At 37.9% G+C, this 14,257-nt stretch overlaps 1 protein-coding gene across 2 annotated transcripts; it reads right to left on the reverse strand.

Annotated features, from left to right (window-relative positions):
• Positions 1-1,746: 1,746 nt before the first annotated feature.
• tmem243 (transmembrane protein 243) lies at positions 1,747-11,401 on the reverse strand. Of its 2 annotated transcripts, none has more exons than XM_022749292.1 (5): positions 11,346-11,401; positions 6,677-7,005; positions 6,162-6,212; positions 3,553-3,657; positions 1,747-2,830 (listed from the first exon to the last, which is right to left on the reverse strand). In XM_022749292.1, the coding sequence occupies exons 2-5, from the start codon at positions 6,770-6,772 to the stop codon at positions 2,711-2,713; spliced, it is 372 nt and encodes a 123-aa protein (XP_022605013.1). In that variant the 5' UTR covers positions 6,773-7,005; positions 11,346-11,401; the 3' UTR covers positions 1,747-2,710. The 2 variants fall into 2 exon arrangements, with proteins under 2 accessions (XP_022605013.1, XP_022605014.1); XM_022749293.1 differs by lacking the exon at positions 11,346-11,401 and adding an exon at positions 11,200-11,245.
• Positions 11,402-14,257: the final 2,856 nt, after the last annotated feature.

The following is a 14,257-nucleotide window of genomic DNA, read 5'->3' on the forward strand; positions in this document are numbered from 1 at the left end:
GCTGAAATAGACCTACAACACAAACGTCTTCATGATTATAACTCTCATTTTTTATGTAAAAACAGTGACTTAAAGCTACGTGGTGCGACAGACTAGAAGCTCAGGTTCGTAAAAAGCAGGATCAACAGTGCAAAAACGCCCGATGGCGGACACATTGACGTGATACAGAAACCTTTACAGATTCATGTGGAAAACCTCCATTCATCTTCATTGGTACTACAGCTGGCCTGAGAGTGAGTGAGTGAGTGTGTGAGTGAGTGAGTGAGTGAGTGTGTGTGTGCGTGTGCGTGTGTGTGTGTGAATGGCTTAGACAAAAGTGTAATTCAGCCACGCTTAGTGCAAGAATTGGCAGTGAGTCAGTGTAATTCAGCATTTAGGTCTAATTAAAAAAAAATCCTCTTAGCAAGACTTGATTCGGAAAATTAATTAAATCCCACCATGAAAATCAGATAAGCTGAAAAAGCAGAAAAGTAGCAGAAAAAAAAAGGGAAAACATACAAACTGTTGCATATATTTGCCACAGAACCCTGATGCTGTTGTGCTATTGCCGTGTTAGCTAGCTAGTGCTAAAGTCCACAGAACTGAAGGAGGGAGGGAAGGGTTTGTTTCCCGCCTCCTGCTTCACCTGGTGTGTTTACATGCTCATAACTGGTTAAGAAATTCTGAACACATGTCAAACTGAGTTCATCCACAAGACTTCATCAACAAACGCTGGTGGATTGATGTCATTCTAACGTTATCGCTGCTTGTACTTCTGCTTTTTCTTTTAAATGAGCTCAGTGTTTATGTGAAAATGGAGGAAGTTAAAAAAAGTTTTTTGACATGGACACATGCCAACACCAACACAACGGGCCGATTTAGGAACCAGTATCACAGAAAAAATGAAAGCCATCAGGAGAACAAAGCTCATCAAATGTTGGTGATCTCTTTTGAGCTTTTCTTTGTTTTGTTTACATTTTACTAAATTAATAATAAATAAAGTAAGTAATTTACATCATGTCCGGGGCGACGTGTCCTTGTGTTTTAAAGTGGATCTCTGAGGTTTTTCCAAGTGAAAAACTTTTCTTTCTCCCTTTTAATTGGCTCAGTGTGAAATTAGATTTTTGTGTGGGGAAAAAAATTTTTTCTTTTGCTAATCTGATACATGGGAACATGCTAACATGCTAACACCTTCATTAAGTCATCATGAGATAAAGACCATGTAAAACCTCATCAAATGTACTGTTGTTAAAAGTAAAAACCTGGTTTGTCCTGGTACATTTAAAGAAGCAGAATTAGCCATTAACAACTGTCACTGGATTAATGTGAAACTGAAGAAAAGTTAAAAACGTTTTGAAGCTTCTTTTCCACGATTTATCAGCAGATTTATGGAAGTTTATTCATGACGACATCAGAGATAATGGTACCACTTCACAATAAGACGACGCTTATCAGGGATTTATAAATGGTTTATAGTTAGGCTATTAATTCAGTTGTTAACAATTTATAAATCATAAATTAACAACTTATAAACACAGTTTTCATACATTGATACTATTTGGCAAGTTAAAGCTTAAAACTCATAAACCTGACTAATGAGTTACTATTATTTAGAACTGGTGGAAGGAGCCTTATTGTAAAGTGTAAGTTTAATAATGAGTTACTATAATTGATCAATTACTTTATTGACATTATAAATGGAAGTGAGTAGTAAACATTAACTTGTTCTAACTGAATAGTATCAACGTATGAAAAATGTGTTACAACTTGTTTATTTATGATTTATTAAGTGTTAACAAGCCAATTAATAACCTGATTATAAACCATTCATTAATCCTTTATGAGGGTCGTCTTGCAGTGAAGTGGTACACAGATAGCGATGTCCTCAGGAAGTGTAGGTCACACTGACTGACGTCTTCTTATCTTTTGTCTTTGTCTTGTGGAATGACTGTAAATAAAGTTGTAATTTCCAGATGGTTAAAATGCTTCATTCTGTCTGAATGGAGGTTCGGCAGGTGTTTTATTGGAGTTTGGAATGATTAAGTTGTCGTCAAAAATGTGGTCTGTGAACACAGACTTTAAAGGCAGTGATGCTTAGAATAGTTATTATAACAATGTGTTTAAAGATATAAATATAGTCAATCTGAGAAAAACATGTAAAAGACATTGATTTGTAATACAACACAAAAGAAAGGGCAGATTTTTCCTTTAACTATTCATCATTATGACCTCATCATATCAAACTCTTGCATTGAAGAGCTTCATATTATTACCATGTCATTATTACATTAGTATGACTGTAATAATGATGAATAATGATGTTTATGTGCATGTAAACACACCTGCTCCTCTTTAACTTCTTCCTCCAGCTGTGTGTGTCTCCAGGCAGATTTATGGCCTCGTACAGTACATCATGATTTCTACATTGTGAAGTCGTGTGTGTGTGTGTGTGTGTGTGTGTGTATTATTCGGTACCAACAAGACAGTTTTCATCCCACTGGAACCATTAAAGTCTCACTGGTTTTGGTCCGACAGCTCCTCTGTGAGCCGGGTGGGAACTTCATTCAAGTTAGTGTGTGATTAGTTTTTGGTTTTTTTTGGTTTTTGTTTTTTTCAGTCATGTATTTCCGTCACTGTCGGTCCATCATTTAGTCCTTCCACATGTGTCTCCGTCTGTCAAGGCCATGTCTTCCCTTCTTCTTCTTCTTCCTCCTCCTCCTCCTCCTCGTCTTTACCTGACATCATGGAAGTAGAGGTTGGCACATAGACATAGCAGCACGATGGACGCCAGCATGTAATAGATCAGGTTCCTGAATTTGGGCTCCAGGTCGCCCTGTCGGTACCAGAAGATCTGAGGGAGAGAGACACGGAGGTGATCAGATACGATGAACCTTCATCGGTCCCCCGTAGAGGAAATTCAAACTCACGCAGCAGCACAAAAGAAAAGCAGCACAAGGGGAAAATATAATAAGAATTAAGAAATAAGAATAGGAACAGAATCTAGAATAAATAAGATAAATGACGCCACGTTAATTAAAAATATGGATTTCATTCATCTGCTCGCCAACACAACTTCCTGTCTCGCTGTTCATCAGTTTCTCTTCCACGAAGAAAAGCTTTAAATCTCGACACTTAAGAAACTGAAACCAGAAAACATTTGGTCATTTTGCTTGAAAATGCCTCAAATAAAAATATTATATAATATAATATGATATAATAATCGATTGTCAAAATAGTTGATAAATGAATCGTTGCAGCTCTGTATTTAATGAATGAGATTATTGCTGCAGAAGCTGAAGGGAGGCGTCCTCCACCACACGAGACTTTGATTAACGGAATGAAACTGAATTAGTTCAATAATTTGATTAGAAAACTTTGATAAAAGCTCAAATTTAATTTAATGAAATTAAGTTTCTGCTCTACGTCTGTCGTTTCAAAATGCTTCTGAAATGTTTGTTGTTTTCTCTAATTAAAATGTGATAAATCAGATCAGCTACAGTAAATACGCATGAAATTAATCCTGTCAGTGCTGCTGTGTGTGTGTGTGTGTGTGTGTGTGTGTGTGTGTGTTACCAGCACTATGGTGGATCCACAGGTTAACAGGATGCACACGGCGAAGAAGACATTAAGCGGTCGTGGAGGCAGTGAAGGGAACACGAAGGAACCGATCACAGTTACCTGGAGACAAACAGATAAATAATATTATTATTATTAATATGTTCAGTTTCTTATAAAAACTCCTCCTCACACTCCTGGTTTGAAGAGAAACACTTTGCTCTTCTTTTACAGGAGGGAAGGAAATGACACGTTTCACTGGAGAACAAGAAGTAGAAAACAGCTGAGTCGTTATTTTAGCAGCAAACAAGCAAAACTTTATTAATGCAGCACATTTCATCCCAGGTGGAAACAAGGAGCTGCATCAATTATCAACCACAAAAACTCTGGAGACTAAACATGAGACACAAATTGAAACAAACACATAAATGATCCGTATGAATTAAAAACCATTATGAAAATAATTAAGACCAAAAACCGATCAGTAAAAAGGTGTGTAAAATGAAACTACTAAAAAGAAGGAATAAAATGGGATTAAAAAACAGAAATAGTCCAATAAAAATAAAACATTTAAAACCAAGTAAGATAAAATGGTAAATTACCCCCTTTTCATCTTAGTCCAGAAAAAGCAGGATATTTACACTCAGTTCATTTAACCTTCCAGCATCTTTAAGTTATCAAACTATGAATAAGAAAAGCTAATTAATTATTAAAGGTTCCTTAATGTGTTCAGTAAAGCTAATATGATTAACTGTAGTGGTGACGCTGTCACAGTGTTGCATAAACAAGATGTGTAACGTGTGTTTAAGACTTTCATCACGTCTCAGACTGGGATCATTCAACACTCTGTCTCATGGTCATATTGACAGAAACAAACTAAATGCATTCCAGTCATCTACTTACAGTAACTGCATTTTCCACAGAGGTCAGAGCAGCTCGTGCTGAAGCTTCACTGAGACGCCCATGAGATCTCACTAACAACCTTCAACACCAAAAGTTTTTTATTTCTAGTTTTTTTTTACCGCACGTAAAACCTCTAAAAAAGAAAAGGCGGTTGTGTTCTTTCACTCTGCCAAACGAGGTTGTCTTTCTGTTCGGACAGAGACACACAACGATGTCATCACTTGTAGTTAGAGACACACGCAGACAGAGGAGGGAGTATCTCCACAGATTCAGGCTACGTCCACACTACTATGTTTTTGTTATAAAACGCGTCTCTGTCGCTTCGTTTCCTCGTCCCGTCCACACGACTCTCAAGTATTCGAACGCCTAAAACAAAGACTTTTGGAATCGCTGCTCGACCCATTTTATTTTGAAAACTCTGGGTTGTGTTGTCGTTTGGACGGACAGAAACTGAGACCTTTTGAAACAGTAACGTAGACATCCACGGCCTCTCCTGATTGGCTCTCATCAGCCTGGACTGCCAGTGGTGGATACAACATGATAATGAATTACAGTGTTACAGTGTAAATTCTGTATTTTAATGCTACAACTGTCTTTGCTGTTCGTCCTTCGTAGTATTTTTTAAAACTAATGAACTGCAGAGTAGACAATCCGCTTCCTGTTTACACCGGCTCGCACATGCTCAGTGTACGTGAGGTCAGGTATGTGTGTGTTTTCAGCTGTGATAGTCTGGACGGAGATCGCTGTGAGCTGCTAGCCGCTCTGCAGATGGTAGAATAGATCCATCACGTTCACTCAGGTGTCTAATGCTAATCACTGATCAAACTACAGCAGAGTCATGTGACTTCGAGTTAATGCTGATTGTAACTGTTCACATTGTTTGATGTTGGCAGATGTTAGCTTGTTAGCTTGCCCAGTGTAAAAGGTGTTTATTTGGGAGTATATTCTATATATCTGTATTATTATATAGATTAAAGATAAATAAATAAGTAATCAAGCCAAAGGTTTTGATCCTCTTCAGCTTTAATCTTCGTCACTCATTATTAATCTATTAATAATCAGTAAACCTTACAGTTATTTGACCTGCACATTACCTGTTGTTTACATTTTGGCAAGTTAGCACAATGTAAAGTAGCAGAATTAGCCATTAGCATTAGCTCATAGATAGAGACAACCATCAGGTTTGAAGGAGCGTCGTGTCTGTTGATTTCTGAGCAAATTAATGGGCGTTTATCAGCAAAGTGTAAGTTAAACTGGATGTTTAAATACGTGCTATCAGGTCTGTGTTCAGCTTTGACTGAGTCGTGGTTCAGAGGATGAGTTTGTCTCTTCACAGTGTGAAACCTCTGAGTGTTTCACTGTTCATGACGAATCCCTGCAATGTGTGTCTAATGTTTTCAAACCGTAGCAAAGACAAACTCTTCTCCACAGTTTTAAGGAAGACAGTTTCCAGTCATAATAATAATAATTATAACTATTATAGAATAAATAAAGATAATTTTTCTTTGTGATTTCAGACTAGAAAAAAGTTGCTTCAGCTTTTATTTTGGCGTCACATCTTTGATACTGTTGTGCTCCATGTGAACATAGTGACTTCAGGCTGAAGCTGCAGCTTCACAGGACGAACCTCTGAACTGAGCTGCTGAGGTTCTTTGTGTGGAAATAAAAAGATGCAGATTTTTTAGGTCAACAAACGGAACAGAGAGACGAGCTCGTTTACTTACTAGAACGACCACAGAGGTGAATCCCCCGACCGCCATGTTGATGATCCGATCCTGCGACACAGACACGAGTTCAATGCTTCAGTTCAGATAAATGCAACATTTACATTTCTGACATGATCTCACTCTACCAGACATTTAACCACTGACATTCTGGATACACAAATAAACACACACTTCCATTAACTGTTGTCCATAAAATGTCTTCATGTAACGTCTGTGAATGTCTTCTGTGTGCCACCGTCAGCCTGAAGCCCAAAATACTTTGTTTACTATCAAGTAGGACGAATTATTTGTCATAAGTGTCGTATTTAATTATCAAATAATTACAGACTAAGGATCCAGAGAGATCAGATCTGAAACACACAGTGACAGCAGCAGCTGCAGATTCATTTTCTGCCGATCAATTAATCGACTAATCGTTGCAGCTCTGATTAAAGGTTCATGTTGTCTCTTTAAAATAATGTCCACACACATACACACACAGACACACACACACACTTCGAGCAGGTTCCTACCCGAGCAGAAGTCTCCCCGAACAGAGGTCTGTTGTCCAGGCCGCTTGTGCCGTACGTCCTGGTGGTGAAGTCGTCCATGGCCGGTTCAGCAGACATAAGCTCAGCTCGACCTATCACCGACCGATCACCGACCTATCACCGACCAATCACCGACCAATCACCTCTCAGCAGCGCCGCCTCCTGGAGACACCAGGCCAGTGCTGCATGCTAGCCGGCTTCCCTCCAGCTGCTTTCCTCTGCACGGTGTCAGGGGAGCTGTGTCAGTGTCCACAGGCCGATGGGGACATGATGGAGGGTGGACTCTGGGCCAGGTGGGCGTCTTGTTTTACCTGTGTGACAGAGAGAAGAGAAGGAATCACCACATATGGCAACAAAAACTCCAACACAACATCATCAGGTTTTTCCTATAATGATTATAAAACTAAAGAAACACAGTCACATTATTTCTACATCTTATTTCACAGCTGCAATGAACAAATTCTAAATATAAGAGTAAAACAGAGAGAACAGAAAACAGATTTCTACTGTCGTTCTTCCTGCTTCACTTCCTCTATTTTCAGGTGCGATAAGAAACCAAAGTCAGTTCCATTTCTGAGCAAAGACTGTTGATGACGACGGACGAAAGAGGAAGCTGAAATCAGAACACAGTCAGCTTTCTTCAGACTGACTCAGCTCCAATGTAAGAGTCTCTTATTCAGACGAGAACCTGTGATCTGACGAGAACAGGACTTCTCAGAGAGGAGCTACAACCAGAACTAAAACCTTTAAAAAGGTTTAAAGTTCACAATTTGTATGTCAAGTATGTCAAGACTGACAAGAGTCAGAGCACTGAAACAGAGTTCTTATTCTGAACCAAAGTATCTTTTAAATTTTATCTTAAGAGAATATGAGGCTTCAATCAAGTGTGTATCTTCCATTATTCCAGTGTTGTTTCTGTTACGGTCTCTCCACTGCAGCTCAATCAGGAAACAAGCCAAAGACGAAACTTTACGGACTCGTAGATTAAACGAACAGCGTTGATTATCTCGTAACAATGTCTGGGATGAATTGGACAGCGGGCGAACGTTTGGTTCCTGTTGTCAACATGTTGGATGAAGCAGAAATGAGCAGGTGGGAAGATCTGAACCACTTTGAAAAGGACCTGATCCTTATGAAAAGATGCATCTCTGAAACCGGTACCGGTATCTGGTACCGACAGAGGTCAGAGGACGGACTAACTACTGAACAGAGACAGGGTTTATGGGGGATGTGCCAGAACAAATCTGATCCATGGCGGGATCAGACAGGACTTAGAGGATCTGGTGCAACGTTACAACAGGAACTTTCAGACGTCTTGGTGGGTCGCAGCTTGAAGGATCGACAGCATATTGGGCAGGGATGGTCGTAATGTTTGTGCCAATCAAATCTGACAACACTGAGTCACACGGTTCAGCAGAAACCAGCCCAAAACATTTACCAACTAACGTCTTAAAAACCCATTTCAGTCTCAAGCAAAAATAAAAAAAACATTCCCCAAGTTTCAGCTTTTGGTCTGAGAAAACTAAACACCTTAAGATGTCACTTTTTAATGGAGATTTTAACATTTATTTTCCAGTTTTCTGACATTTCATGGACAATAATTGTGACAAATAATAAGCAGGTTAATCAACAATGCAGTTAATTGTTAGTTGCAGCAGGTTGTTTAGTTTTAACGCTGTAGCTCAAGTTCAGACTGAAGCATCTCAATAACTTTTTGATGGATCACCATGAAGTTTGGTTCAGACCTTCAAGTCCACTCAGGATGAACTGTAATAACCTTTTGTCTAGTGTAATCACCGGGTCAAAGTGTCACTTATTTAGCTTTATGACAATGTTTTTTTTCTTAGTCCAATGGGTTTATTTAGCTTAAGAAGTAGGAGAAATTTTTAACCTACAAAGTTGAACTTGATCTTTTTGTTTATCTTCAAGAAAAAACTACAAAATGAGCAAATGTGGAGATTATTTTTGCATTCAGTTCTACTTAAATCAAAGCATTAAGGGAAGCATCCAATCAAAACAAAGGCACTATTTCCTCTGCTACAGGGAAGTTACAGTGCCTGTAAAAGTACCATCATGTTTTATAATGGGACAAAGTCTCAAATTTCCTTTTTTCAACATCAATATTTTATCAACACCAGATGAAGGGAAGCATAATGAACTCAAGAGTAGAAAAGAAAGGGGAAAGTTGAGGCTCAGTGTGCTGTTAGAAATCTGCCCACATCCTTTCTGTTTGCCCAACTTGGGGCATCAGTATGTGTTTGACACTTTGAGCAAAACCCACAAAACAAAGGTCTCTTCATCTAATTCTGTTCAGAGTGGATTATAAAGTACAGCAACTTTACAGGAGATCAGGATGACAACATCTCTAGAAAGGTTAAAAACATACTTCTCTCACATCACAGTTTCACACGACGTTAAAATAACCGTCTTCACAAAGACAGCAAAAGGCCGGCTGTGGTTGTTTCTTCCTCTGTGGGTGAGGAGGCAGCAGGAAAGGAAATAAAAGCCTCGCAGCTTTGAGCTTTCTCAGCACAAAAACGCAGAGTGGAAAACAAGAGCTTCTTTATAAACTAGCATAAACCTGGCCTAAAGCTACATTCCTCCACAGCCTTGTGATTCGCTAGGCTTCTTAAAATGAGACCCCACGACTTAACCCAGCTGAGAGGAGAAAAGTCTGCTTCACATGTGAACTGAGAGGGAACGTATATAAACAAAACTAATCTATTTAAGCTGTGAATTGGACTGATGATAAGTTATCTGAAGAATTTACCTTGACCTCAGGGAAACTGTGATGAGAAGTTTGTGTTTTATAAGTGATAAAACACAGAGAACCAGAGTATATTTACCATTTTTGCTTGATTAATCACAAATTGATCAATTATCAAACTAGCTGCTAATCGCATTAATATTTCAGCTGTACTGCAGATACACTGGTTTAAGGTATATTGAATGTCAACATATAGAATTGGTTCAATCTCTTTATTTCACCCCCCCATCTGGGTGCAGTGACAGTCGGTACCAAGCACTAAGTGGTGTAGCACAAAAACCTGGGCCCCATTTATATGCAGCCTCTCTATAGGCCCCCTTATCCTTTTAATACATACATACATACATGTATACATAGTGATTAGTAGGATAATCAGTAATGAAGTTTTCATGAGACATTTAAGAAAGTCTCCAGTCTGTGTATTTAAGCCTATTTTCTCCATTTACTGTGATAACTGGTTTCAACTCTCACTATGAGGTTTTACAACATTATATTATTTCTATCTGTTTTTATAGGTGACTGTCATAACCTCAGTGGACAGTTACCTTATTCTGTTACTGTTCTGTATATTATAGTAAAAGACAAACAACTGGAATCATGTTTCATTTGCAGAATTAAGCTGCTGCAACACAGAAACCTAAAGGCACAACACACACCAAACTTCATGCAAAAATCAACCAATTTAACAGCAGACTATAGCTTAGTTGACAGAAATACTGCACATTCCTTTCATAAACGACCCAAGAGCTTTTTTAAATACCAGGATTCCAGTTGCAAAATGACAAAATGAAAATTTCAATTAATTTTAACCTTAAGAAAATTTTAATTATTACCAGAATCAAGAATCAAAAAGTGGAGTAGATTCTGTGGCTTATCTTTCTAAACCAAATCCCAAATGCAGCACCTTAATAAACTTAAACTACATTAAATAGTCAAACATTTGAATGGAGTTTGGTGTGAGGACACTAGAACTGATTAACAGAAACCTAAAGGCACAACAGACATACACGTATATATACAGTAGGTATGTACAGTTGCAACTATTAGTTGATTGTCATTTTTCACCCAAAAAATGCCAATAAAATAGCTGTTTTCAGCCTCTTAAATATGAGGACTGTCCGCTTTATATCTATGTAAACTGAATATCTTTGAGTTTTAGACCAAAGAACAAAACATCTGAAGCCCTCAGAGAAACTGAGGTGGATTTCTATTTTTATACGTATCAGTATTAAAACTGAAAACACAGGATTAGACGCTGCCATCACTCTCAAACCGTTTTTATAATATTTTAAGATACAAGTTCTGTCAAACTGTTTATTCAGGCAGCAATAGTTTACACGACATGATAATCACTGGGACCCTGGGTGCTTAGCTCTACTACTCCCCTCAAAACTGAGCCCTTGTCAAGCACTGTTGTAAATACAGAGAAAAAGACAAAAATAAAGGATTTGTAATAGTGCAAATGAACATTAAATGTCAGGGATCCCTGTGAGAGAAGATACATTGCTGCTTCAGTCAAAACAAAGTGAGTTTATCTTGGTGAGACAGTAAGGAGATAAAATCTGACTGTCAACCACCGACACAAGGCTGACACAATCATAACAAGTCACACGCATTTACTACCAATCTCACCAATTAGCTTGATTGCTAACTAGATTATCATGCTAACAATAGCTTTGCAAATACCTTTAACTTTACCTAAACAGCTCGTTAGCCGTGTAAGTTTAACATAACTTACCTGAGGGTAAACTCAACCTAACCAACCATATGTTACTGTTACGTGGAGAAAACGACAGAAGAGGCCGTTATATTTTGTTATCACTTCTACGAACCAGGTGTTAACCGGCGAGAGTAACGTTAAACGGAAACATTACGTTAGCTAACCTGAGCTTTACCCCTTTACAAGGCCAACTGTAAAGCAGGTTGGCAGGCTAACGAAGCTAGGCTAACCACCTAGGCGGCTCCTCCACCACTACTGAAGAATACACAAAACGTAGTTCGTTAACCAGACTGTTAACCCGGTTGTTTCCCTCCAAATATTACCCCAACACTTGCCTCACAGTTCCCGTGTTGATTCCAGTGGAAACATAACTTCAGAAAAAGCCGAGTAGTCGGGTCAAAATTAAAGGGAATAAGCCCGGTAGCTCCAGTTCGAGCTGTTAAAGGCGAGTTCAATTACCGCTGAGCCGACCGCGGCACCGCTCGGCCGGGCAGGTCCACTGACGCACGCGCGACTCGCCAAACTCCATTTAAAAATCAAGCGATTTAACGGCCGATTCTTTTTGATCTGTCGTACTGTGTATACACTTTTAAAACGACCCAAGACTATTTTTTAAAACATAAAACTGCAGCAAAAAGAAAACCCTAAATCACCAGGCTGAAATATTTCAATATATCACAAAGCTACGCCCGTTAGTCTCAGATCAAGCTGTGAAAGGCGAGTTCAGTTACTTCATTGACGCACGCGCGGCTCGCCAAACTGCATTCAAAGATCAACCGATTTAACAAATAATTGACAGCAACACTACATTCCTCCATTAACGAACCAAGACTAAATACCAGGATTCCGTGTACAAAATGACAAAATAAAAATAATCTAAATCAATTTTTTACTTTTAAAACAAGTTAAATATTCATTTCTTAAATAGTTTTTTTTCTATTACAAGTGTGTCATCTTAATAAAATTAAGAAAGTACATTAAATCATAAACATTTTGAAAAGAGTTTTTATGTGAGGACACTAGAACTAATGTAGCTGTAGCAACCAGTATATTTGGTGTTTTACTTACAAACAACTATTTTCTATGAATAAAAAAAGACACTTTGACATATATCAAAACAGACAAAAAGTGAAGTTATAAATAATAAGTAGATGTAAAGTAGATATTTTATATTACTCACCTGCCTTTCTGTAGCAGGGTGCAGTCACATCAGCTTTGTGCAGCTCCACCGGTGTAAATTTTATTTCTAATTACAAGTTAATAAGCATAAATCAATCCCTCCAGAGGCGGCTAACTAAAGCCATATGTTGTTGGTCTGGGGGGAAAACCCTCAGATATGAGAACCAGTGGGGTCCACACATAATCTCACCCTTCATGTTACCATCACATGAGGAGAGTGTGACGGGCCTCTATTAATCCCAGCAGAAGAAAACTTCAGTCACATTTTTTCTCAAACACGTCATGAGTGTTACAGTGAGTAGGCATGAAATCTCTTCTCTTTAAACCCTGCACTTTAATGGTGGAAGGATCCTGGTTATTGCAGTGATGTAAATGAAGTCTGGAATATTATTTAAGGCATGAAATCTACAGAACTGACACAACTTCACCTCAGACATGATGTTTATCGTTTGTTCAACTCCTTTAGTTTGTGGGATCTTAAATGCAAAATATTATTTTACAATATTAACATTTGAATATTATATTTTAATAATTTAACTGAGGGACAAAATACTTTGGGTATATCATATGTGTTCAGCTGTGATAACGTGCAGGACATGCAGAGCAAACATTTTACTTGTGGTCAGGGCCGGATTATAAGGCCCCATGTTTGCATTGTTTAAAAACAGGAAAATTATGTTTTCAACCTTCAGTATCTAATTAAACAAACAGTAGCTGAGACTCAGAGTGTTTTTTGCGACACACCTCCAGCTCCATCTGCATGCTAATATTTCACCAAGCAAATATCATTTTTATCTGGTTTCAATATGAGGCCAGTTTGTTATTGTACAGTTCAAGTCAGAAACTACTTCATTTTTGTGCAGCTCAAAGTTCAACGACTCTTAAGTAGTGTCACAAAAACCTTCAGGCCTCATGAAAAGATAAAAAAAGCAAATATGGTACAGGTGAAAACAGAGAAAGAATGTCCTTACAGTGCAGGGCCCTGCACTGTAAGAAAGAAATCATAAAAAAATGGTCAAATGACTGGCAGCAGTGGCTGCCAAACAAAAACTGTAAAATTAAAGTAAAATATCCTACTTCAAATAAAGTGTATGAACAATAAATTTACAGAAAGTTTCATTAATATTTCTACAGAGAAAAACGGTTATTTTACAGATTTCTCCTAATCTATTATGATCAAACTCCTTCAATAAAGTGAATCCACTCAAGTTTCAGATTTTTCCTAAATTATTATGCTCAAACATAATGTATGTTATTTATTAGGATTTTTTTTTAAAGGCAAATAGTATGATGAACTGTATATATTATGTACTGTATAGAAGCACATAGAACTTAACATAAACTTGGATTCATTCATTCATGGTAAGCAGTTATATAAGTTTATATGTTTCTATTATTTTGTCCAACCCATTTATATCAACAAAGAGGCTAAATAACAGAAACACCTCTGTATAAACAGTATAATCTTCATGAAGGACGATTTATAGGTATATATTTTTTTAGGGCTGTTGTATTAGACTTTATCAGTTTTAGCAAGATGTTCCTAATAAATTGTCAACTGAGTGTACATTAATTTATTATCAGCTGTATGCACAGGCTGCAAAGAGCCTGACTGGAATGACATTACCTTTCATTACCAGCAGTGAGTGACCGTTTACGTGCTGACGTCAGTGTCTCAACGCCAGTCTCTGGAGTTTCTGTAATCGATAGAGTTTAAACTTCTGCTCCTCAATGTGTTTCCGAGCCCTCTCTGTCTAAATATAGAAGTGTGTACAAGACAGTTTTCTCAGTCACTTTACTCATTTACCTCTCATCAGTTTGTTTAAGCTTTAAACCAGCTGACAACATTAACACATACTAGCAAAACACAGTAAAATTAGCTTCTTCTACATTGAAA

Source organism: Seriola dumerili, unplaced genomic scaffold (assembly GCF_002260705.1).
Source record: "Seriola dumerili isolate Sdu_G_001 unplaced genomic scaffold, Sdu_1.0 BDQW01000138.1, whole genome shotgun sequence".
NCBI lineage: Eukaryota > Metazoa > Chordata > Actinopteri > Carangiformes > Carangidae > Seriola > Seriola dumerili.